Genomic DNA, 26701 nt, shown 5'->3' on the forward strand with positions numbered 1-26701 from the left:
CTGATTGCACCCATGCATTGTATGATTTGATTGAATAGCACACAAAGTATTTGAAACTATATCTTCAGCAACTGAAACTGCTTTCATTTACAGTGGTTACATTGTAATTCAGAATAACAACTTTAATTGCAATCTACAGGCTTTTTTTTTTTAAACTCTTACCTCTATTTCCATTTTCTTGGTGAGTGGATTGTCTATCAGATATCTGGCCAGTGTACCTGGGGTTGTTCTGTATGTGAGAATTACAGAGTTCTTTGGGTCCTGACACCACTGTATGAATAGGTCACGTGAAAATCCACATTCCATATCGGACTGACTAGCAAGCACCACCTTTGGACTAGGCACCCGTGCCAAATCCGAGAGGCTGTGGCACAATGAAAGGTGACGGAATTGAAAGGGATTGTTTCGCTTGTCTTCAAAGCATCTCATTAACTTGTCACTCATCCATTCTACCTAAAATTGATGGAATAATTAAGACAATATTTTATAAATGCATCCTACTGGCAGCTTAACATATTCTACGGCGAAGGTTTCTAACCGCATAAGTTACATCTTGTAAAAAAAGCTATTGAAGCCACATTGACACCTCAATTATAATACACTTACAAACACACGTGAATATTCCACAAAAGAGCCTTGTCAAATCGATGGCTGATTTCTGGGACTTAATGAAAAAAAGACAGAGGTGATTTTGTTTGGCCCCAATGGCTGCCGTGAACCTCCCTTTGTTGACTTGGGTCCACTGGCATTGTCCGTAAAGCCAAAAGTTTTAAACCTGGATTTTAGGATGGACGGTGATTTTAAACTAGATAAACAAATAGGCGCGGTGGTTAAGTCCAGCTTCTTTCACCTAAGGAAGCTGGCAAAGGTGAAGCCCATCCTCGAGCGGCAGCATTTTGAAACAGAATCCATGCCTTTATTACATCTAGGCTGGATTACTGTAACGCACTCTACTCTGGAGTCGCACGAGCCTCATTGGCTCGTCTCCAGCTGGTTCAAAATGCTGCCGCTGGCCTTTTGACCGGAACTCGAAAGAGGGAGCACATTACGGCAATTTTGGCCTCCCTTCACTGGCTCCCAGTGCACTTTCGAGTTCATTTTAAAATTATTTTATTTGTTTTCAAATCGTTGAATGGGCTCGCCCCGCCTTACCTCTCTGAGCTGCTCCACCTATATGCTCCTGCCCGGTGCCTCAGGTCAGCTGATCAGCTGCTCCTTGAGGTACCAAGGTCTAAGTGGAAGCTCAGAGGGGATAGAGCCTTTTCTGTTGCTGCTCCGGCACTCTGGAACACCTTGCCGTTGCACATTAGACAGGCCCCCTCACTGTCCATCTTCAAATCCTCCCAAAAAACTCATTTTTATTCTCTGGCTTTCGACACTGGCTGAGACATTGCTCCTGTTCTTAGTGCTTTTAATGTCTTTTAATTTTTACTGTTTTTTAGTCCTTCGTTTTACGGTTTTTAATGGTTTGTAATAACTTTTTGTCCATGAGTTTTCATGTACAGCACTTTGTGGCAACTGCGGTTGTTTAAAGTGCTTTATAAATAAAGTTATTATTATTATTATTATAACAGTCACATTTCTTTCAAAATAAGATTACTGATCACCAAATTATGCGCATGATTGAAACCAACTTGTCACTAAGTACAATGATTAAATGTAAGCCTCAGAGGAAGTTATTATTTAGTTAAAATTAGTTAAAATTTGTTAACTTTAGTTCTCGAAACTCCTCCAGGGATACACTTGATCCCAGCTGCCTATACCTGCGTCATTCTTGCCCTTCACACTAACTTTGCCTGCCTTGCCCTTAACTCTAACACAGAATTTGTCTGAAACTTATGGTGCAAGATTTCTCTCACTTAGGATTCTGTACGAGATAAAAGTAAAAAAGGAAATAGAGTTTTATAGAAAGCATTTCAATGGCCTAAAGTCAATCTCTTTCTGAAAATAACGTTATTTTTTAGGTAATTATGCCTGACATTTAAAGAAAAAGAAACAGCTGAACTCTAATTTAATAAATAAAATTTTAAAAATGTAATCTATAATAACAACAAAAGTATGAAGTGAAAACGTTCAGACTAACCTGCGATTTGGAAAACTCCACCACATTGTAGCTAACGTTATTGAGTAAAGCAAGAGAGTAGACGCTCAGCCCAGCATCTTTTGTCCTCCAGATTTGATCCAAAAGCTGAGCTAGTTCCAGAACTCTGCCAGCAGTATCCAGAGCTATGAGCACATTGCCATCTCCACGTAAAGTCTCCAGGACATTGGCTGCAAAGCAAGGCCATTTGCATGGAAAGAATCTTTGACAATGCTATATAATGTTATATGGTTATATGCTAATGCAGCAAAAATAAACAACTTTCAGAAATACAAGGTTATATATTTCTTACATGCATGTTCTTAATTGTCTACAATTCTACTGAGGATCAAGAACTCAGCATTTGTTCCTCAAGGAATCCACAGAACGTTGTTATACTTTCACTCTATTTGTCATTTTCCCTTCTTTTACTGATGGCACTTTATTTATTTCTTCTCTGCCACCAATTTAATGAGAAATTAAAAAGTCTCGACCCGAAACGGCGCCTATTCCTTTGCTCCATAGATGCTGCCTCACCCGCTGAGTTTCTCCAGCTTTTTTGTCTACTTTCGATTTTACCAGCATCTGCAGTTCTTTCTTAAACAAAAGGTTCAATTTCTTGCTCCCTTTGAACTCGCTCTAGTTCAGCTTTATGCCTACAGTTGAAACTCACCAGGTTCAATTAAAAAAATCTACTATAGTCCTGTACAACATGCAACAATTATGAAATACAAGTGGGATTGGGGTTTTAACAGGAGTAAAATTCAATAGACCAGATATGTTAGTCCAGCACTAACAGAATCCTGAGTGTTGGATTATCAGGGTTTTACTATACTTTATTTAACAATATTAAAGTAGTTAAAATCTAGTCATGCTGTCTCCCATTACTATAAAGTATAAAGTCAAATATGATGGCACCAGAAAAAACAGAAGCCATGGTAAAATAAAATCTAGGTATGGATTTCAATTAGATTAAAAGAATAATATTAATGAGCCAAACAGAAGACAAGAACAACTAGAATTTTGTCTAATACAAAACAAATCTCTCTATTCCTTGATAACTTTGCATGCCAATATCTCTATTGCCTTCAAAACAGATCTTGCACAACTACTTGGTTAGATAACAGCCAGCAAACAAAGAAAGTACGGGTTACCATATTCACAATTTGAAGCAATTAACACTCAGTTTATTTGAACCAATAAAGAGATCTAGTTTGGCTGGCATACATGGCAAAATCCACAATTTTAGTTAAAAACAAAAAAAAGGTTTTTGATGTCACACAGAGAATGCTAATGGACCAAATGATTCAGAATCCCTCTAGTTCTGATTTTCCATTGTTGACAAATACATACTGAGCAGTTGTTCATCACGTTGCTTTCTTCGGGGTTGAACATATGTGGCATTGAAAGAATCCGTGATGAGTAAAGATGGCCGACTAATCATTTCCAGTGAACATCCGTTCAGATGGCTAAGAAGTAAAACAGATAATGAACTTGGAAGCTGTGCCCACACAAATTAGTTCTGAATCTAGTCTTATTAGGGCTTTAAATACGAGAGTCCACAGTATTAACAACATATCTGATTTAAATCAAAGTTCGAAAACTTTGAATTTGCTTCAGATGGGATGTTTGTCTTGCACAAGAATCATTTAATATTAAAAGCATTCCGCTTCACATACAGCTACTTCTGAATTTCTTCAGATGACTTTTAGATATTAACTAGCGCTGTATAGATGATTTGACAAGTGGCAAATGTTGCATGATTATGTAAATGTGATGCTAGAAGCATTACTCACATTTCTCTCTTATGGTTAAAATCAACTGCATACACAATCTCCTCTTCACCATCTTTCACAATCTTCCAAATTGTTCCTCCAATCATGTGACCTGCAGGTAATGGAGTTATGGATAGGCCATGTCCTTTACCTAAATACAAGGCAGAAATTAAAAAGTTCAATAATTGAGTGCAACTAAACTGCTCATTGGATTTTTAAACATGTTCAACCCGTAATTTGTTGCAGTCGTTTTGGCCACATAACACACGGCACCCAAATACTCTACATCCAAAACACGAGCCACTTTGCATTGATAACATAGAGTTGTCATCACCATTTGTGTATCTGGAGGAAAAACATCTACTTACTAAGACAGACACAAAATATTGGATTAACTCAGTGAGTCTGGCAGCATCACTGGAGAAAAGGAATATGTTTTAAAGAACCTATTCCTTTTCTCCAGAGATGCTGCCTGACCCGCTGAGAAACTCCAGCATTTTGTGTCTATCTTCGGTGTAAACCAGCATCTGCAGATCCTTCCTACACATTTACTAAGACATCCTTATTACCAACAGTGATTGTACTTCAGAGTTGGTTCATTGGCTGTGAACCTCTTTGGAACATTCAGTTTGTGAAGAGAATGACAGTGCAAGTTTTCCAAGTGAGGTACCTTGTTTCCACACGATACATCAGCAAACAACACAGCTGAGATTTAAGATGTTGGAGATGAGCTGGTCATAAATCTAAAGGCCATCATTGTAGTGATGCAAACCTATTCCACTAATAAAATAAACTGATCAATTGCCCGATGCTCAAGTTGAACTTGAGGGTTATTACCCGAGTTTGTGAGCTCGCACCTTTTAAGTTGACAATCTGAGAGTATTTCAGTTGCTGGATTTTATCAAATGCTGCATCCACATCATCCAATGTAAACAGGGAGAACTCTTCAGTATTGTGCCGAGACTTGTAACGAGAAATTAAATTAATTTACAACTTCACAGTAAGAAATTATATCTTAATGAACTTCATTGTAATCTATTAAGTTAAATCAGTCTTACATTCTTAGAATATTATTAATTTTAGATCAATCTACGATTTAAGCAAAAACGTTAATGCATTAAACTGAGCTTTGCTGCATCTTGGCTGCTCCATTTAAATTACCATTAGCTGCTACTACCAAGGTTATAATGTTTAAACAGAAATTAGTACAAACAACATTTTATATATTTGACACCACATATAGTTATCAATTAATTTACCTGATAGAGATCGTACATAAACATCTGCCCCATCTTGTAAACTGGAATAGTGGCATAAATGGAGCAGTTTAACCCTAGCCTCCCAACAGCATAAGGGAGTGCTCCCAGGTGTAAGGGGTCAGGATGAGAAAGGAGGATTGCATCAATCAAATGTACATATCTGCAAAATAAAGATTACAAAAATCATTGTAACACAGCAACAAGTCATATCTTCAAATCTAACTGGATCAAATCGTACAGGATTCGAACATGTCACTGATTTCTCTCAGTATTTCCATGATCCAGACGCACAGGGCCAGCCCAGTTAACACTCTCACGTTCACCTGCAAAGTGGGACAGACAAGCCCATTTCCACCTACAAAGTTGGTCAGGCAAATGGTGACCAGGTGGATCTCCTAAATCTGGACCACTCTTTGACAAAAAAAATCCTATCAAAGGCCCATGAATTGTTCTCAAACGCTTCATAATCAGAACTAGTTAAGGCTAAATGTCATTAAGCATTCGAATCCAAAATAATACGTCACCTTCTTGTCGGAGAAGTCATTTAAAAGCATAAAGATGCCGTAAAATAAAGACAGACAAGTAAATCGACTGCCTGCACATTTATTCAGGATTTTTGACCCCACTGAAATGAATGGCGCCAGCCAACAACTGATGGGAAGTCAGATGTGCCAGAATCTGACATCCATTTAATCTCTGACCCAGTGTTTCAGTGCTTAGGTACAGAACTCAATCTCCAAATAAAAAGAAGTCAAAAATACACAATGGTTTAGGCAATATTTATGGTTTAAAGCTCATGACTTGCAGTTTCATAATTAATATTGTGCTGCATACAGCAGCAAAATTTCACGTATGTTGAACTATAAATTCTAAAAGTTTAGGAATTACTTTTAAGCTGGTTGAGGACATTAAACAATGCAGATAAAATCAACACAATTTAGAGACCTCAGAAGAAGCCAAGAAAATAAATTGTCAGAACATAGAAAATAAGTGCAGGAGGAGGCCATTCAGCCCTTCGAGCCAGCACCGCCATTCATTGTGATCATGGCTGATCGTCCCCGATCAATAACCCGTTCTGCCTTCTCCCCATATCCCTTGATTCCACTAGCCCCTAGAGCTCTATCTAACTCTCTCTTAAATCCATCCAGTGATTTGGCCTCCACTGCCCTCTGTGGCAGGGAATTCCACAGGACGTGAACGGAAATAAGAACATGGAAATAAAAATGGTTTTAGGCCACACGAGACATGAGACTGCTCAGCCACACATCAAGATTGTGACCAATTTTGCACAATGGCACTTTTCACCAAAGCCTCAAATCCCTTGATTCCCTTCATGATCTATTGATCTGTTTCAAATTAAGATGACAATTGAGCTTCTACAATTATCTGGGGTGAAGAATTCAAAAGGCTTGCCATCTGAGGCAAGAAATTTCATATCTTCTCAGTCTTGAATGGCTAACCCCTAATTCTCAAAATACCCCCCAGTCTCTGACTCCTCCATCAGGGGAAATGTCCTCCCTGCAACTAGCCTGGCAGGCCCTTTAAGAAATTTCAAACCTTCAATCTTCTTAACTACAGTATAAAAAATAGAGACCGAGTCTATTCAATCTTTCTTCATAGGATATACCCGCTACCCTGGAACAGTCTAATGAATCTTCACTGCACTGCCTCCACAGTAAATATATCATTTTGTGGATAGAGAAACCAAAACTGTCTACAATACTCCAGAGATGCAGTCTCACCCCATACAGCGGTAATAAAATGTCCTTGGATAGTTCAAAAGCAACTTTAAAACAGAAACACTGAAAAATGTACTAATTTTAAAGTGATAAATATTTATATTAGACGAGCAAGCAAGATTATAGATGCAAAAACATTGTGCTATTGAAAATGCAAATTAGTGCTTTGTTATTAATATAGAGGGATGAAAATAATTGATCTTCTGGGGTGATCTTGTTCATCTTTAACTTCTTACAGAAAGAGTTTTTGTATGGAGTATAAACACAGAAATCATGATGAATTGTCAATAAATAATTGACATGCCAAAAAGTAGCCTTTGGATAGGGCATCCAATACTTCTTTAATCAGGTACCATATTTCCCCCATCATTATAGAGTCTAGAACAAGGCCATTCAGGTACAAGGCCAAAATCATGGTTGACTTTATTGAATCAAATCATCTGCAGTTCCTTCATACACATGGTTGGTTTTATCCCAGCTCAGTTCACTTCATCTTTCCTGTGTACCCTATTATCTGTATCCATTGACAAATTAATGAACTTCATATTCCTCCATGGTCTTTGGGTTTCACCACAAACACTGTCTCCAGCCATCAACTTTATTCCCCCTCCCTGGGCAGATTATTGACAACCCAAGCTGCATATCTTCTGCCCATCCATTATAGCGATTGTATTAATGGTGCAAAGTGAGACAAAGGAATTTAATGCGATGGTCATTACTTACAATAAATTTCAGACTAATTTGTATTATCGAAACTGATGTACAAGCACACCCTGGTCTTGTTGCACCCCTCCTTTTCCTAATCTGACACCATTCAGATAACAATCTTCCATCCTGTTCTTCCCACCAAAGTGGATAATCTCACATTTATCCACATAATACTGCATCTGCCATGCATCTGCCCACTCACCTAACCTATCCAAGTCACCTTGCAGCCTCATAGCATCCTCCTCGCAGCTCACACTGCCACCCAGCTTTGTGTCATCCGCAAACTTGCAGATATCCCATTTAATTCCCTCGTCTAAATATATTGTAAATAACTGGGGTCCCAGCATCGAGCCTCGCGCCAAGAGATCAAGAATTAAGAATCATGGTCTCAAAATAAGACTTCAAACATTTGGACTAAAATGATAATTCTTTGGAATTTTCTACCCAAGAGGCCTTTGGAGGCTTAGTCATTAATATTCAACAATTATATAGATAAGACTTTTGCAAAGAATACGCGGTTGGGATGTTCAGCATGTCCCCAGCAACTCTCACTAACTTCTACTGATGCGCCGTTGAAAGCATTTTATCGGGATACATCACAACATGGTCTAGGAACAGCTTCATCCAAGTCCACAAAAAAACTACAGAGAGTTATGGACATAGTCCAGACACTCATGCAAAGTAATCTTCCTTCCATTGACTCCGTCAACATGTCATGCTGCTTCGGCAAGGCCTCCAGCATAATCAAGGTCCAGTCACACTCCTTTTCCCCTCTCCCATTAGGCAAGTGGTAACAGAAGTTTAAAACGCATACCTCCAGATTCAGGGAGAGTTTCTTCTCAGCGTTTACCAGGCAACTGAACGGTCATCTCATCAGTTGAAGTGCGGCCCTGACCTCCCATCTATCTCATTGGAGAATTTTGAACACTCATTAATTGGATTTTCCCTTGCACTATATTCCGTACCGTTTATCTGTGTATAGGGCTTGATTGTAATGTGTAGTATTTTCTTTGACTGGATTGCACGCAACAAACAATTTCACTGTACTTCAGTATAGGTGACATTAATAAACTAAATTAAACTAAATAGGGCACAACAGTAGTAGGCCCCCCCTCGGTCATGACTGATCACGGGTGATGCATCCTAGTTTGTCGGATGCAAGCCTGGGCTGACGAGCCCCATCTGCCCGAGACTCGTGGGGCGGGAGCATCTACCTTCCCGTGCAGGTCTATAGCACCTGCCCACTGCCACAAGGGCACAACATTAGTATTGAAATAGAAGATAGTCAAAGATCTGATTGAATGGAGCAACAGGTTCAAAGACCCTCCATAAACTTCAGTATGTCAACACTACAACAATTTCTAACTTGAACCAAGTTACTTTTATCCTTCTACATAAAATTTGCCAACTTAGAGGGTAAGCATTAAGAACCGATTAAGGTAGATAGTCAGAACCTATTAACGTAGTGCTAGGGGTGGTGGAGGAGACAGATACGGTAGTGGCATTTAAGACACTTTTGGATAAGCACTTGGATAGGCAGGGAATGGAGGGATATTGATCATATGACCAGAAGATATAGGAGCAGAATTAGGCCATTGAGCCCTTCGAATCCACTTCGCCATTTAATCGAGGCTGATCTATTTTTCTTTCTCAACTCATTTTCCTGCCTTCTCCCCATAACCTTGGACACCCTTACTAATCAATTATCTATCAATATGATGTGCAATCAGATAAGGCTTGGTCTCAGCATCATGTCCAACAAATATTATGGCCTGAAGGGCCTGTTCCAGTGCGTTACTGCCCTATGTTCTATGTATTTAAAATTTCCATTAAATCCTTGCACAGCCTTATTCGTCAGCATATTTGTAATTTTTGCCAGCTTCACCAGCTTCCAACATCTCTGCACTCCTCCAATTCTTGAAACTTCTATTTGATTTCCTTCAACGTCAATCTTGCCTTCATCTGTCAGTTGTTATCACTTACTTTTTCAGTGCATCTATGATGTCCATGGAAAAGCTTTCATCCCAGCCACAATCAAGCAGAAAGCGGAATTCATCCACCTGCAGCAAATAACAGAGGGCAGATTCCTCCTGTACTCCAGAAATGGCAGTCAGCTTTATGATAGACGTCATTGTTGTTTTTCAAATATGCGCAGACCTCTGGCAAAATAAAAAAATACACCAATATGTAAAAGTAGAACTTTACATTGCTGAAATAGAATAAAAGAATGTAAATCAATTGGACACAAGAATTGGACACAATTGTGGATGCTGGAATCTTGAGTAAACAAAATGCAAATGCTGATCAAAACACAAAGTGCTGGAGAAATTCATGGATCAGGCAGCATCTGTGGAGGCACAGCTTCAGGTTGGGACTCGTCTTATGGACTAATGGAGTGGGTGAAAAAAATGGAAAAAAAGAGGTAGGAGGGAAACAAAGTCTTGCAAGCTTTGTCACTTACTCCATCCATCTGCCAATCATCTTGTTCCCCCCTCACTAGTGCCCACCTATCACTTGCCAGACTTTGCCCACTCCCACTTTTTCAGCTTTCTCCATCAGTATGAAGACGCATCATCTGACCATTTTTCACCACAGATGCTGCCTGATCTGCTGATATCCTCCAGCACTTTGGTTTTTGTAAGTAAATTGTTCACTTGAAATGTTTATGGACTAGAATTAGGGTGGGGATCGCTGGTCAGTACGGGCTCTCTGGGCCTGTTTCCACACTATATCTCTAAACTAAAACTAAACTAACTCTGAAAACTCATCAACTGCTCCCTTTCTAAAGACTCTCCTGCATGACCCGAATCTTTCAGTGGCATGTTAAATTGAGGTCCTAAAACCCCCCTTCAAATAACTTCAAAGGGAGTTGGTGGAAGGATATTAATCCAACAAATTTCCATCAAAGTGATCTGGTCACTGTCTACTGGATGGCAATTGGTTGTAGCGTTTCCTATATATCATAGAAACATAGAAATTAGGTGCAGGAGTAGGCCATTCGGCCCTTCGAGCCTGCACCGCCATTCAATATGATCATGGATATCGACAGCCTATCTATGAAACTGATGCGCGACAATGCTGATAACTATATTCTGCACTCCAAATGTAGAAACAAGGAACTGTAGATGATGATTAATACACAAAAGGACAGTGGTGGATTAACTCAGCAGGTCAGGCAGCATCTCTGGAGAACATGGATAGGTGACTGAAGAACGATCTCGACCTGAAATGTTCTCCAGAGATGCTATCTGGCCTGCCGAGTTACTCCAGCACTTTGTGCCCTTTTGCGAATACTGCACTCTATTCCCCTTCAAACCATCTATTGTACTGAAGTTTGACTTTACCTATGCATGTATCTGATTAGATAGCATGCAAAATAAAGTTTTCCACTTTACCTCAGTACAGGCGACAATAATAATAATAATAAACCTAAACCTAACGTCACCAACAGCTGCATTTTATCGCCTGAGAAGAGTTTGAGAAATTCGCGGCTCCCTTCACCTTCCCCCCCATCCTATCCCTTGATAGCCCAGGGCCGGGCCTCGAAACACGGAGCGGGGCTGAATGAAGATACGGCGACTGGTTGCGGTGAACGTACCGGGCCGGGCCGGACTGGGACGGGCCGGACTGGGCCGGGCTGGGCTGGGCCGGGCTGGGCTGGGCCGGGCTGGACTGGGCCGGACTGGGACGAGACGGGCGGGGTTGGTGAGGCCCGAGCAGCGAGCGGCTGCAGTCAGAGCACACGCCTTGCCGCCATCTTCCGCCGACGAGCCACCGGGTCAGAGGGTAACGGGCGACACCATTCCATCCATCCACCCCCACCAGCCAAACATCCTCATTTCTAATCTTACTCACCTGAAACATTTACTTCCCAGACGTAAACCAAATTAATGCCAGTAACATGGTGTGTCAATGCATAACTTCATATGTATCTGATATTGTCCGACATGTGTGTGTGTGTGTATTGATTGATAAGACTTTATTAATCCCCTTATTCAGGGGAAATTCTGATGTCCTTGCAGCACACTAATAAAAATACAACACAGTATTCATGAAGAAATTCAACACCAAAACATAAAAACATCCCCCCACAGTGATTCCCACTGTGGGGGAAGGCACAAAGTCCATATATATATATATATATATATATATATATATATATATATATACACACACACACATACATTGTGTATATACTGAACTTGATTTTCGTTTATTGTATTGTTTAGTTCTTACTTGCAGCAGCACCAAAGATATGGAAACATAGTACACTGTAAATTGATTTTGCCTTTTTGCACTATTATTGTTTTATGTGTGTGTGCATATAATGTGTATATGTATACATATGAAAGTATGTGTGTGTGTGTGTATATATACACATATACCACACACTGAACTAGTTTCTCGTTTATTATTGTGTTTACACATCTTGTTGTGCTGCTGCTGCAAGAATGTCATTGTTCCACCTGGGACTTGATATTCATCACCCCCCATCTCCATGGTAATGTAGTGGGTGGTAGAGCCTGCTGCCCTTTGCCCCGGAACCAGTTGCGGACCCGCGTTGTGGGCGGAGAGCCGCGGCTTGGGGCAGGTGAGTGAAGTCTGATCGCGACCTGCGCTCCGGGGCCGGCGGGGAGAGCAGGACAGGACAGGACAGGAGCCCGACCTGACCTGACCCCCCGCCCTGACCTGACCCCCCGCCCGACCACGCTCTTCCAGTGCCGGCGTGACTCACTGAGCCTCGCTCTCCTCGCCCCCGTCCTGCGGCCTGTGGCTGCTGCTTGGCGGCGCCGCTGAAGGTCAGAGTGGGGACGGCGCTGACACCAGGACAGGACCTGCATCAAGGCGACACCTGCTCCCTGTTGCCAATTCATCTTCCCATCCCCACATGACCTTTCTGTCCTGGACCACCTCCGCCGACAGAGTGAGGAAAAGGGGCGGTGAAGCGAGACCTGTGTGTCCTCGTACATCAGTTACTGAAAGTAAACGTGCAGGTACAGCAGGCAGTGAATAAATCTAATGGCATGTTGGCCTTCATTGCGCGAGCATTTGAGTATTGGAGCAAGGAGGTCCTACTGCTGTTGTACAGGGCCCTGGTGAGACCGCTCCTGGAGTATTGTGTACAATTTTGGTCTCCTAATTTGAGGAAGGACATTATTGCTGTTGTGGCAGTGCACCGTAGGTTCACGAGATTAATTCCTGGGATGGCGGGACTGTCAAATGAGGGAAGATTGAAAAGACTAGGCTTGTATTCACTGGAGTTTAGAAGGATGAGGGGGAATCGTATAGAAACATATAAAATTATAAAAGGACTGGACAAGCTAGATGCAGGAAAAATGTTCCCAATGTTGGGCGAGTCCAGAACCAGGGACCTCCCCTTAGAATAAAGGGGAGATCATTTAAGACTGAGATGAGAGACTGAGGGATATGGGGAGAAGGCAGGCACGGGTTATTGATAGGGGATGATCAGCCATGATCACAATGAATGGCGGTACTGGCTCGAAGGACCAGGTGGTCACAATTTAAGAATAAGGGGTAGGCATTCAGGACTGAGATGAGGGAAAAAAATTCACCCAGAGAGTTGTGAATCTGTGGAATTCTTTGCCACAGAAGGCAGTGGAGGCCAATTCACTGGATGTTTTCAAGAGAGAGTTAGATTTAACTCTTAGGGTTAAAGGAATCAACGGATTTGGGGAAAATGCAGGAACAGGGTACTGATTTTGGATGATCAGTCTTGATCATATTGAATGGCGGTGCTGTCTCAAAGAGTCGAATGGCCTACTCCTGCACCTATTTTCTATGTTTCTATGAGGACATACGCAAACTGGAGGAACAGCACCTCACATTCCGCTGGGTTAGCCTGCATCCCAACTGTATGAACAGTAAATTCTCCTATTTTAGGTAACTCCAGACACCTCAACCCTACCCTTCCCAGTGCGCACACATTTCCCCCACTATCCAGCCCCCCTTTTTCTAATACAGTCATCTCCCATCCCTGATGGGTCTTGTTCTTTTCTCACCATCAGCTCTTCACCTCCTCTATCCCCCCCCCCCCCCCCCCCCCCCCCCACTTTCAATCTGAAGGGTCCGGACCCGCAATGTCACCCGTTCTTTTTCTCCAGAGATGTTGCCTGACTTGCTGAGTTTCCGCAGCACTTTGTGTCTGTCCCATCCCCGAGTCCTGGTTTCTCTTTTCTCACCTCTCCCCCTCCCCCTCCCCCTCCCCCTCCCTCTCCCTCCCTCCAAGATTTCCAAGTCATGGTGATGTTTTGGCTTAAATGGCATCTTCCTGATGGTGACTTTTTAAAATTAAATGATCCTTCTAGGGAAGTGGGGACAATTCATTAAACATTTCAATTGATAGGTTGGAATATTTTAAATGTATAAACTTGCCCCTCCATGCAATTAAATCCAAACTAATCAATAATTATCTATGTCTCATAGCCCTTCACCCTAACTTTCTCTATTTATCCTCCTACCCTCTTTTTATTTGCCATTTTGTTGCCATCATTCTGACTCCTCCTTCCCCTCATGCCTCTATTTCTCTCTGGAATGTGAGATAAAATAGGAGCACCTGGTGTACCCACAGAGTTACAGCAAGAATGGTCAAATTCCACACAGTCAGAACCTGGGTTGCTGGAACTCTAAGGCAGTTGATGGAGTAACTATGCCACAGTGCAGTATGTAAATATTTTTAATGTTGCAGTTATAAACTGCATGCTGCACATCAATAAAAACCTTGTTTCAATAACATAGTTCATTATTCTTTCATTTCTACCTGACATTCTTGTTTCATTACTTTTCCATAATAATTGAGAATTATATCACACTTGTGTAGCGTTGTTACAATCCCTGCCATCAGTAGCGCGCCAGATCTGCCGACTGCTGTGCGCGGGACTCGGGAGGCTGTAGGGGGGGGGGGGGGTTGAGTAAACTGCAGGTTTTTCATTGTTGTCAGGGATGGATTTCCTCTTAAAACAAGCTTATGATGTAGAGGAAACCCCCTTCTGTCTTGGCTCGGCTGTCTTGGCTCGAAGGGCCGAATGGCCTCCTGCACTTATTTTCTATGTTTCTATGTCATCCGCTCATGGGTTTTTTTTCAACACATTGCTGATCTATTGAATCGCTGGATTTGAAAGTCAGGGCTCAAATTCAAGGCCTTCAAAATCACGGATCACAAGTTCACGCTAAAACAAAATGTATGTAGGACGTTTACTTAACATCTTATCTAGTTTTTGGTGTAATTTAATTTTAAGCTAATTATGCGAAATAAGTTAATTAGGCCCCGATATCGGCAACATGATCATTATCCGTATTGTGTAATTGTCTATCAGTGAACACTATTTTCATGCTAAAAATCTAACTAAAAACTTCCACAGTACATACAGATCGGATTGTGGGCGCCGCCATATTAAACATGGCGACAGCCATGACAGATCTGTATGTGTGTCTGTGTAAAACGGCCCTTGTGACAAGGCTTGTCCTTGATCGCAGCTTTTGAGTTAACAATACAAAACAATAGGGAACAAGATGCTAATTTCCTAGTATGAAAATGACCATAATTTTTTTAAATACTGAAGATATGAAAGTGAATTAGGTAAATATTAAAGTTTTTTTATGCTTTATCTGATGGGATAAATTACAGGCTTGATTTTTAAAATCTCAAAATTTTGTAACATTCTTGTGCATATTAATTTTACTGTCAAAAGTGCTGGCTGGATTGTTTTGCTTGTTGCGAGTAGAAATTGTGTATGAAATTATTTTCATAATGTACAGGGTTAAAAGGAGAATCTCATTATCTTATTTGTACCAACAGTAATTTTGTAATTTGTTTTCCTCCTTTCAGCATAATGAACCTGGTAGGTTTTGTGCGTGATCACTGGTACAATATCCTTGTCCCTCTGGGTTTTGTGCTGGGATGTTATCTAGATAGAATGAATGATGAAAAGCTCACTGCATTCAGAAACAAAAGCTTATTGTTCAAACGGTGAGTGTATGTTTTGCATTTTGAAACCATCAGTTTGTAAGAATTATCTATATTACTAATAGTAAAATCTTGACCACTTCCTATTTTTCTGTTTCATGATTTTTGAAAAAACGCTGCCACTTACAGCTGTGAATTTTGGCCATCTTACTAGGAGTCCGCCTCCGCTGCGCAGGACAAGAGGATTTTTCCCATCGATGAAAAATAAAAGTGTTATTAGTGTTTTAAAAAATGTTGAGAATGTCTTTCCTGTCAATCATGCCATGAATGCCACACCCCTTCCGGTGGGAGGGGGGAGGGATTATAAAACCTGGAAGTGTGCGTGTGGCTCAGTCTGTGCAAGATGGGGGAGGGAGAGATCCCGACTGTCTGAGCTGTGAATCAACTGAACACACTGAATGTCTACTGAACTGTGAGTGTGGTATTTATGTGGTGTTTTGTGTAGTTATATGGTGGTTTTATGGTGGTTTCACCTTGCTTGAAATGGTATGAAACTGCATTTCAATGTGGTGGCCTTGCACCCTGTATGAAATGGTATGAAACTGCATTTGAATTTGGTGGCCTTGCACCCTGCATGAAATGGTCTGAAACTGCATTTGAATTTGGTGGCCCTGCATGAAATGGTCTGAAACTGCAATTGAATTTTGTGGCCCTGCGCCCTGCTTGAAGTGGAATGAAACTGCACTTGAATTTGGTGGCCTTGCACCCTGCTTGAAGTGGTAGGAAACCACCTGAATTTGGTGGCCTTGCACCCTATGTGAAGTGGTATGAAACTGCAATTGAATGTGGTGGCCTTGCACCCTGTATGAAATTGTATGAAACTGCATTTGAATTTGGTGGCCTTGCACCCTGCATGAAATGGTATGAAACTGCACTTGAATTTGGTGGCCTTGCACCCTGTTTGAAATGGTATGAAACTGCACTTCAATTTGGTTGTCTTACACCCTGCTTGAAGTGGTATGAAACTGCACTTGAATTTAGTGGCCTTGCACCCTGCTTGAAATGGCATTAAACAGCACTAGCATTTGGTGGCCTTGCACCCTGCTTGAAGTGGTATGAAACTGCACTTGAATTTGGTGGCCCTGCACCCTGCTTGAAGTGGTATGAAACTGCACTTGAATTCGGTGGCCTTGCACCTTGCTTGAAGTGGTAGGAAACTGCACTTGAATTTGGTGGCCTTGCACCCTGCTTGAAATGGTAAGAATCTGCATTTGAATTTGGTGGCCTTGCACCCTGCTTGAAATGGAATTTCAAGGAATAGCCATGTCAACTCGCCCACCAGCCGTGAGTGATCTGCCAGCACATCAGGCTTGAGTGACTGAGCTGTCACCTTAAGAATCCATTAGGCCTTCAATGTCCATACCAGCCCTCTGGAAACCAGTCCCTTCTGCTCACAATACCCATACTAGCGCTCCAGAAAGCCCCCCCCCCCACTGGCCACCAATATTGGAATCGATGGAGAGGTGGAATATTGCGTTGGGGCCGTGTGAACATGGGACCCAATGGGTCCCACTTAGTCTAGTTACTAATATGTTCTTGCAAGACACAAAGTGCTAGAGTAACTCAGCGAGTTACGTAGCATCCCTGGAGGACATAGATATGTGTGTTTCGGGGCAGGACCCTTCTTCAGACTGGAGAAGAGTCCTGACCCAAAACGTCATCTATCCATGTTCTTCCGGGATGCTGCCTGACCTGCTGAGTTACTACACACTCAGTTTTTTTCTTATTAGTAATTAATTTGGGTGGTTGCAGTGTCGTTTGAGAATTGATCACATTTTTTTGTAAAGGTTTCAGTGTTAGTCTTTCCCTGATTGAATAGATCAATGACATTTTGAATACGTTTATTTAATCCAACTATGGAAATATATATATAATGTTTTAATGATTTATGCTACATTTCCCTGCACAGGGAAGAGTGTAAGGAAAGGATAAACAATCTAATCACTCAGTATTGTACATTTTCAGAAAATATATTAAGATCTTAAGGTGCAGCAGTACCAGAAATAATGTAACTCATCATTGCAGAAAGATTGCTGAGGTTGAGATTGTTCTCCAAACCAATGACATTCCGTGACCTTTTGAAAAACGGTCAAAATCTATCAGGATTTTGAAGAATGGCAAAGTTTTTGCCATTAGTAGGGGGATTTTTGATCAGAGTACATGGTTTTAGGATAATTAACAAACAAAACTTGAGTCAGTGAAATGATTGATAAGAATCATGTTTTACTCAGCAAGTTGTTCTGATCTGAAATGCATTATTGAAAGGACCTTGGAAGTAGATTCAGTGCTAACTTTGAAAATGCTTGGATACGATTGAAAATAATCAAGAATTAACTGTCCAGTGGGACTAATTTGTAGAAACCAGGATTTGCAGGTGCTGATTTGCAAAATAGACAAAGTGTTGTAGTAGCTCAGCGGATCAGGCAGCATCACTGGAGAACATAAAAAGATATTTCAAAGTGCCAACATGGTCATTGAGAAGAATGGTAATCTCTTAAGTTTTATAACTAATTGCCACAACTGGAAGAATAAACTTATTCTACCAATTTTGGCAATGTTATAAAGTTAAGATTTTAAGAGTATATAAAAAATACATGTAATACCTATCTACTTCTATCCACGAGCTGCATATTTAAATTGTTATCTTTCCCTTTTAGGGAATTGAAACCAGGTGAAGAAACTACATGGAAGTGATTCAAATACTTTGCTGCAGAAAAGAACATTAAAAAGAATCACCACAACAGTTTTATTCTCGATGGACTTTCATTTAAGAATTAAATTAAATATTATATGAAAAATGCAAGTGTTGTTTCGTTTGTATTCTGATCTATCACAAGAAATAGCTATCTACATGTAGCAAATGATAATTAGCTTAAAATTCACATTTGACAGAACTTTCCTCAGGAGTATAAAATTTAAGGGAATATTTCATTAAATTGGACATGCACAATGATGCATATAACTTGATAAATATGATATTTTTAACGTTTTATTTTCACAATAACATCCAGGGATAATGTTAAATAACAGCAGCAGAGATTGTGCTTTTTATTCTATTGCAGGGTAATTGGCTAGGGAACATAGAACCATTTCAATCATTCCAAATGATTAGAGTGCTAGTGATGCCGTATACTTGATAATGTCTCATAAGGGCATTTATCCATTTTAAACTGTTAATAATATTTTTAAATATAGCTGACATTTAATGTAGCAGTGAAATTTGATTGGCAGTGTTTGAGCAGATTCAATGCATTGCCTGTGTGTTGATTAACTTTGCAGCATATTCTCTTCACTCTTGAGGATTTTTTGGTTTTCTATTGTAAATTATTTTGTTCTGAAAGGACAGGAGTTTTACATGTAATATTGTTTTTGATTAAGCGTGTGCCTAAATAAATGAATGTTTCTTGTAAAATATTTATTGACTAAGTGACAGGAGCAGAATTAGGCCATTTGACCCATCAAATCTCCTCTGCCATTTAATCATGGCTGATCTATCTCTTGCCCTCAACCCCATTCTCCTGCCTTCTCCCCAAAACCCCTGACACCAGTACTAATCAAGTGGTCACTTGTAATGGATTGACGTCAGATCAAAATCATCTACCACGAACATTGTACTATTATTCTTGTATTTGTAATCCTTTGGCTTTTTTTTGCACAATTTGACAGACTGTTTATGTGAGCTGAAGAGTAAATTCATTGGAAATTTATGGATACTAATCTTTTTCGGTTTGTTTTAGTGCTGTTCGATTATTGGATTGGTAGAGGAAAATTGGGAGGGGAGTTTGAGCTATATCCTGTAAATAATTTTTTAAAAATCCTTGAATGGAATGTGATTCCCTCCCCTTTATAAGATACTGGTTTTCACTTGAAAAGTTGATGACCTTTTTTTAAAATAGTTTTGAGACAATTTTATATCAATGATTTGGATGAGAACATACAGTGCAAGATTATCAAGTTTGCTGATGATACAAGTTAATGGTTTTGCAGATAGTGAATATGGTTGTGAACGATTGCAGCAGGATCTGGATCGATTGGCCAGGTGGGCCGAGGAATGGTTGATGGAATATAATACAGAGAAGTGTGAGGTGTTGCATTTTGGAATGTCGAACAAGGGCAAGACCTACACAGTAAATGGTAGGCCTCTGGGCTGTGTTGTAGAGCAGAGGGATCTAGGAGTACAGGTGCATGGTTCCTTGACGGTCGAGTTGCTGATAGATAAGGTGGTCAAAAAAGCTTTTGCCACTTTGGCCTTCATCAGTCAGAGTATTGAGTATAGAAGTTGGAAGTTCATATTGCAGTTGTATAAGACATTGGTGAGACCACATTTCGAATATTGTGTTCAGTTCTGGGATATAGGAAAGATATTGTCAAGCTTGAAAGGGTTCAGAAAAGATTTACGAGAATGTTGCCAGGACTAGAGGGTGGAAGTTACAGGGATAGTAGGCTGGGTCTTTATTCCATGGAGCGCAGGAGGATGAGGAGAGATCTTATCGAGGTATACAAAATCATGAGAGGAATAGATTGGGTAGATGCACAGAGTCTTTTGCCCAGAGTAGGGGAATTGAGGACCAGAAGACATAGGTTCAAGGTGAAGGGGAAAAGATTTAATCGAAATCCGAGGGGTAACTTTTTCACACAAAGGGTGGTGGGTGTATGGAACAAGCTGCCAGAGGAGGTAGTTGAGGCTGGGATTATCCCATCATTTAAGAAACAGTTGGACAGGTACATGGATAGGACAGGTTTGGAGGGACATGGACCAAGCGCAGGCAAGTGGGACTAGCGTAGCTGGGACATTGTTGGGTGAGTTGGGCCGAAGGGCCTGTTTCTACACTATGACTATGAGAGCCTTTGAAAACCCTCATGCCATTTTCAATATAGTCCTGTGGTTGGATAGTGAGGGGTTATATAAAGCAAAACTTGATGTGGCATTCCACTGCTAAGATGAAGCCAATTTCCCTTTAGGTTTGCTCAGTAAACAGGCTTTATACATTCCCACCCCAGATGCTGCCTGACCTGCTGAATTCCTCTGGCACTTTGTATTTTGCTCAAGATTTCAGCATCTCCAATCTCATGTGTCTCAATTAGATGAGATCTGTTCAATTGCTCTTCAAGCAGTAGGTCAGAATCTACTTTCTGATTCAACTACAGTTTTTGGACATATTCTGTCAGAGTTAAGAAATTGCCATGTTTTGTTTTAGAAAGAAACATTGAATGTGTAAAGAAAATGTTCATTGGACAATGTTTATGTAAGAGGTCCTGTGAATAGCTTATTTGCTTTTTGGTTTATCACTGTTAGTGCCCCCAGGGTCGAGGCACGCCTGCTCATCAATGGTGGCGTGGCGCCAGTGCAGAGATCCACCCTCACATCACTGGCATGCAAAGTGAGGGTCAGTACCGCCTATTGTGTTTGAATGGCTTAGAACATAAGGGTATGAACACTGGAGATTAGTTACCAAAGATAGGAGGATTCAAATATCCCCACAAACGTTCTGTTTCGGGGCATATGACAATAAAACACATTTGACTCGCCCATTCCTTCCACCTATATTCCTTACTCTAACTTCACAATCCATACATCTATCCTCATCTCGCACCTTTCTGGTGTTTTTTCATCTCTGGCCTTTGTTCAATCATAGGCCTATCAAAAAAACACTCACCTGTCTTCGGTGCAGAACTCGACTCAGTCATTGCTGCCACAGTTCCCATTGCAGACCTTCACCCTCGCATCTCCAGCTGCTAAGCCATACTCTCATCCCGACAGTGTCCCCAGTGCAGAGCTTTGCCTTCTCAACCCCGGCATTGTCCCCAATGCAGAGCAATGCTTTCTCATCTCGGCAGTGTCCCCAGTGGAGAAGGAGGAGAACACCTATCCATGTTCAAGAAGGAACTGCAGATGCTGGAAAATCAAAGGTAGACAAAAATGCTGGAGAAACTCAGCAGGTGAGGCTCTCCCCATCCCCCCCACTCGTAACAAGGACAGAGTCCCCCTTGTCCTCACCTTCCACCCTACCAGCCGTCACAATAATCCTCCAACATTTTCGCCACCTCCAACGTGATCCCACCACTTGCCACATCTTCCCATCTCCTCCCCTGTCTGCTTTCTGCAGAGACTGCTCCCTCTGTAACTCCCTGGTCAATTTGTCCCTTCCCACCCGAACCACCCCCTCTCCGGGCACCTTCCCTTGCAACCGCAGGAAATGCTACACTTGTTGCTTTACCTCCCCCCTTGACTCCATTCAAGGACCCAAGCAGTCTTTCCAGGTGCGGCAGAGGTTCACCTGCATCTCCTCCAACCTCATCTATTGCATCTGCTGCTCTAGATGTCAGCTGCTATACATTGGTGAGACCAAGCGTAGGCTTCGCCGAACACCTCCCGCTCGGTTCGCAATAACCTACCTGATCTCCCTGTGGCTCAGCACTTCAACTCCCCCTCCCATTCCGAATCTGACCTGTCCTGTATGAGGCCCACCATAAATTGGAGGAGCAGCACCTCATATTTCGCTTGGGCAGTCTACACCCCAGCGGTATGAACATTGACTTCTCTAATTTCAGGTAGTCCCTGCTTTCTCCTCCCCTACTCAGCTCTCCCTCAGCCCACTGGCGCCACCTCTTCCTTTCTTCATCCCGTCCAACCCTCCCCTCACATCAGTCTGAAGAAGGGTTTCGACCCGAAACGTTGCCTATTTCCTTCGCTCCATAGATGCTGCCTCACCCGCTGAGTTTGTGTGTGACCAACTCCTTGCCTCCGAGAGCAAGCAACCCCCTCCCCCTAAGGGCATCAACCTTTGTCCGAGAAGGACAGAAAACATCTAACCATCCTTCCACCAGATCAGAAGAAGGAAACCTATGCAGGGCCCGCGACTGGAGGATGCTGGCGGACATCGGCCGACAACTAGTTTTTCCACCTGAAATTGCTTCCACCAACCTCAGGCCAGACTTGGTGTTCTGGTCCCCTTCACAGAAGACTGCTTACATCATAGAGCTCACAGTTCCATGGGAGAACTCTGTTGAGGAGGCCTATGAGCGTAAGAAGCTGCGTTACGCAGAGCTTGCAGCAGAGGCAACGCAGCGTGGCTGGAACACCAAAGTCTATCCAGTTGAAGTGGGATGCAGAGGATTTGTTGCGTCATCTACCATCAGACTGCTGAAGGAGCTTGGAATCCACGGTCAGGCTCTGCGGAAGACCATAAGATCACTCTCAGAGGCGGCTGAAAGAAGCAGCCGGTGGATTTGGCTCAAGAGGAAAGACCCATGCTGGGCCCCAAGTATTTCAGGGTGAATCTTTGGGACGGTTTGACACGGGACACGCGCTGAGGGCTGATCATCCTGCAGCGGGCCGCCCTTGTGGAGGGTGTATAGTGATAAAAGGCCGAAACACCCAGTGATGCAAGGGTACACTACTGATGATGTCCTGTGCCCAACTGTCCTGAAGGTTACCCAGGCCAAGATATACGTATCCACTCCCCCCGCCCCCCCCCCACAGATGTTGAGCGTCTACCACTCTCAACAATCAACGAATGTCGTGAAATGCTCCCCACCTATTGGCACAAGGTACTTCTTAACATCTTGTCCTGTGTATTTGATTCTCTCCAGCATCTTTGAACACCTATCCATGTTCTCCAGAGACGGTGCCTGACCCGCTGAGTAACTCGAGCACTTTGTGTCCCCAGGGCAGAGCTCCGCCTTTTCATCCCGAAAGTTGTCCCAGTACACAAGGAGAAGGGTCCAGAAAGGAAACCTTGCCCATCCATGTTCTCCAGACACGCTGCCTGACCTGTTGAGTTACTCCAGTACTTGGTGTCAAAGATCCTATAGCGGATCTTTGCTTGGTGTCCCCAGTGCAGAGCTCCGTCCCGCCGCCGGTGTCCCCAGCGCAGAGCTCCGCCCTGCCGCCCCGGCGTTGTCCCCAGTGCAGAGCTGATTGGTTTGTGAGGTTTGACCTTGGCGGGTCATGCCGCACAGGACGATGGTCCATTATCCATCATGGAGGCGATATTTCACGAGAAAGTAAGTTGATGGCGGAAATTGTGTTTTAAACCGGCAGCGCCGGCGGCGGCGGGAAGGCGAGGCGGGGCGAGGCGGCATCACTATCAGAGGGTTTATCGGAGGGAGATCTAATGAAGCTGGGCCGCCCTGAACTGATCCCTTTCCACCAGGCCAGGGCTTCATGCACCGGGAGGGGGGTGGATGGTGTCGGGTGTTTACTCGGGTCCGGGTTTGCAGGGCAAGAACTTCCTTTATCCGAGGCGGCAAGAGTGGGAAAACCTCAGGCAGAATGGCCTGGGGAAGAGGGGCGCTAATTTGGAAGGGTTGACAGCTGGAAATGCTAGAAAAGACGGTAAATGAGCTTGATCGAAGAGGTATTAAATGTTTCAACAATTGGAACAAAAAGTAATGAGGCAAGGGGGATGTGAGACCTATTCAAACGAAGAATTTCACCTGATCCAGGTCGGGGAAATGGAGAGGAGAGTTTAAGCTAAGGGGAATGGGACACAGAGAAGGAAGAGAGTATCAGCCAAATTAAAGAAAGCTAAGTTCCAGCACATGGGAAGAATAGAAGGCTGGATTTCATCTATTAGAATACAAGTAATCACTTATGTAAGGATATAATAATAATAATAATAATAATAATATATCTTTTATTGTCTGAACTGAGGATGACGTATAATTTTAACAACTCAATGCACAGAGTTGTTCATCTTTGTGGGACAGGGGAATGATGTTATGGACAAGATGGCATGACAATATTGATCAAGAAGTCGGAAGGGAGTGGAGGTGTGTGTGGGCAGGGGGAGTGTAGGAGGGGGGGAGAGCGTGGGGAGGGAGGGGAGGTGTGTATGGGGGAGGGGTGTGTGTGGGGGAGGGGGTGTAGCGGTAGAGTTGCTTCCGTGGGGGAGAGCTGGGGAGGGGAAGGAGGGAGAAAGTAAGGACTACTTGAAACTGGAGAAGTCAATTTGTCTTCGGAGAGAGGAGGAGAGGTTCTTCAATTTTGTCTTTGGTGAGACTTCTCCAATTTCAGGTATCCTTGCTTTCTCCCTCCTTCCCCTCCCCTTCCCAGCTCTCCCATAACCTCTTCCTTTCTTCTTCCCGCCCCCACCCACCTCCACATCAGTCTGAAGAAGGGTCTCGACCCGAAACGTCACCTATTCCTTCGCTCCATAGACGCTGCCTCCAGCATTTTTTGTCTAAGAGGAAAGGCCATTTTTCAAAGGAAACATGAAAACTGATACTTTGTTTGCCCTCAACAATGCCATGTAGTTGTTCCAGTGTCCTAAGTAGAATTTCTTGCTTAACTAACGTCACTAAAGTAGATCATTTTGTGATTTTTAATTTCTTGCTGTTTGAGGGAAGTCAGGGGTTGATTGTTACATTTTCCTACGTTTCAGCAGTACTTGCATTGCAAAATTACTCCATTGTCTGTAAAGTCCTTTGGGATTGCAAGGTTATGAGGAAGATACTTTGTTCTTCAATATATTATGGCATTGGTAGAGTCCAATGTAATTCTGGAAATGCTGATAATTATTAATGAACATAACAAGGTTAGTTAGCTGTCAATATGGAGCATTTTTGAGTCAGAATATTACAATGCAAAGTCTCGGTGAAAAACTATTTGGCACAGACTATTTATACTAAATGCTCAATTTCTGCGTTGTATATCATATCAAGATTCTTTGTTAAAATATCATGTCAGGTTTGGCACATCATCTCATTTTTAATTCAAATTTCAACATGCATCAAAGCTGGATTTCAGCATCATTTAGAACATTGACAAAAAACGAATAAGTATCAGTTAACATTCCACCCCGTCCAGACATTAAGCTTTCACCGGATGATCTAAACACTGCTACTGATGATAGCCTTGAAGCTGAGTACTCTGAGGCTTTGTTCATCATTGCCAGGTGCTTCAACTAGGCCATCTCAGTATCAAAATACTATCAACATGTCTCCTGATCCACCAGAGGCACAGACTCCCTAAAGAATGGCTAGACAATCATCAATGATGGTAACCACTCCAGAGAAGCCTGTTAAATTTGGATTTGCCATTATTAATAATAAAGATGAAATGAACAAATTTCACCCAAGCCTATTTTAGGTATTGCATGATACTCTTGAAATAAGATTTTTCTGCAGACAAGGTTTTAAATGCCATATCAGGTTTAAAAAAAGGACACAGTTTCTGATGTGCACAGCTTGTCTCTAGAAATAAGTGAAATCCAGGTTAGCCGGGAAGTGGTGTTAGGTAAATTGAATGGATTAAAGGCCGATAAATGCCCAGGGCCAGATAGGCTGCATCCCAGAGTACTTAAGGAAGTAGCCACAGAAATAGTGGATGCATTAGTGATAATTTTTCAAAACTCTTTAGATTCTGGAGTAGTTCCTGAGGATTAGAGGGTAGCTAATGTAATCCCACTTTTTAAAAAGGGAGGGAGAGAGAAAACGGGGAATTACAGACCAGTTAGTCTAACATCGGTAGTGGGGAAACTGCTAGAGTCGGTTATTAAAGATGGGATAGCAGCACATTTGGAAAGTGGTGAAATCATTGGACAAAGTTAGCATGGATTTACGAAAGGTAAATCATGTCTGACGAATCTTATAGAATTTTTCGAGGATGTAACTAGTAGAGTGGATAAGGGAGAACCAGGGGATGTTATATCTGGACTTTCAGAAGGCTTTCGACAAGGTCCCACATAAGAGATTAGTATACAAACTTAAAGCACACGGTATTGGGGGTTCAGTATTGATGTGGATAGAGAACTGGCTGGCAGACAGGAAGCAAAGAGTAGGAGTAAATGGGTCCTTTTCAGAATGGCAGGCAGTGACTAGTGGGGTACCGCAAGGCTCAGTGCTGGGACCCCAGCTATTTACAATATATATTAATGATTTGGACGAGGGAATTGAATGCAACATCTCCAAGTTTGCGGATGACACGAAGCTGGGGGGCAGTGTTAGCTGTGAGGAGGATGCTAGGAGGCTGCAAGGTGACTTGGATAGGCTGGGTGAGTGGGCAAATGCATGGCAGATGCAGTATAATGTGGATAAATGTGAGGTTATCCACTTTGGTAGCAAAAACAGGAAAGTTGACTATTATCTGAATGGTGGCCGATTAGGAAAAGGGGAGATGCAACGAGACCTGGGTGTCATGGTACACCAGTCAT

At 42.3% G+C, this 26701-nt stretch overlaps 3 protein-coding genes across 11 annotated transcripts in view; 2 read left to right on the forward strand and 1 right to left on the reverse strand.

The window, feature by feature from the left end:
• The window catches only part of cpsf2 (cleavage and polyadenylation specific factor 2), a 30912-nt gene extending 19572 nt beyond the window's left edge, over positions 1-11340 (reverse strand). Inside the window, exons 1-8 of the mRNA XM_033027759.1 lie at positions 11160-11340; positions 9545-9720; positions 5115-5274; positions 4713-4818; positions 3877-4006; positions 3434-3549; positions 2084-2271; positions 163-453 (exon numbers count right to left, since the gene is read on the reverse strand). Coding sequence (XP_032883650.1) covers positions 163-453; positions 2084-2271; positions 3434-3549; positions 3877-4006; positions 4713-4818; positions 5115-5274; positions 9545-9693 — 1140 coding nt within the window. The 5' untranslated portion in view covers positions 9694-9720; positions 11160-11340. The remainder of the gene's footprint in view (positions 1-162; positions 454-2083; positions 2272-3433; positions 3550-3876; positions 4007-4712; positions 4819-5114; positions 5275-9544; positions 9721-11159) is intronic.
• A 96-nt stretch (positions 11341-11436) lies between these two features.
• Positions 11437-18345, forward strand: ndufb1 (NADH:ubiquinone oxidoreductase subunit B1). Of its 3 annotated transcripts, none has more exons than XM_033027762.1 (3): positions 11437-11465; positions 15408-15548; positions 18203-18345. In XM_033027762.1, exons 1-3 carry the CDS (start codon positions 11452-11454, stop codon positions 18237-18239), a joined length of 192 nt encoding a protein of 63 aa, XP_032883653.1. In that variant the 5' UTR covers positions 11437-11451; the 3' UTR covers positions 18240-18345. The 3 variants fall into 3 exon arrangements, with proteins under 3 accessions (XP_032883653.1, XP_032883654.1, XP_032883652.1); XM_033027763.1 differs by lacking the exon at positions 11437-11465 and adding an exon at positions 12115-12152; XM_033027761.1 differs by lacking the exon at positions 11437-11465 and adding an exon at positions 13422-13462.
• Positions 18346-23467: 5122 nt separating this feature from the next.
• The window catches only part of atxn3 (ataxin 3), a 111173-nt gene continuing 107939 nt past the window's right edge, over positions 23468-26701 (forward strand). For all 7 annotated transcript variants that reach the window (XM_033027764.1, XM_033027765.1, XM_033027770.1 and 4 more), the window contains exon 1: positions 23468-23552. In XM_033027764.1, coding sequence (XP_032883655.1) covers positions 23529-23552 — 24 coding nt within the window. In that variant the 5' untranslated portion in view covers positions 23468-23528. The remainder of the gene's footprint in view (positions 23553-26701) is intronic.

The sequence above is a fragment of the Amblyraja radiata genome, chromosome 9 (genome assembly GCF_010909765.2).
Source record: "Amblyraja radiata isolate CabotCenter1 chromosome 9, sAmbRad1.1.pri, whole genome shotgun sequence".
NCBI classification, from domain to species: domain Eukaryota; kingdom Metazoa; phylum Chordata; class Chondrichthyes; order Rajiformes; family Rajidae; genus Amblyraja; species Amblyraja radiata.

Bases quoted from the DNA above. Each gene is read 5' to 3' on its own strand.
- ndufb1 (XM_033027761.1), top strand. From the start codon at position 13,437: ATGAACAGTAAATTCTCCTATTTTAG. The intron at 13,463-15,407 runs GTAACTCCAGAC...TCCTCCTTTCAG, and splicing joins AGTAAATTCTCCTATTTTAG to CATAATGAACCTGGTAGGTT. The intron at 15,549-18,202 runs GTGAGTGTATGT...TTTCCCTTTTAG, and splicing joins AAAAGCTTATTGTTCAAACG to GGAATTGAAACCAGGTGAAG.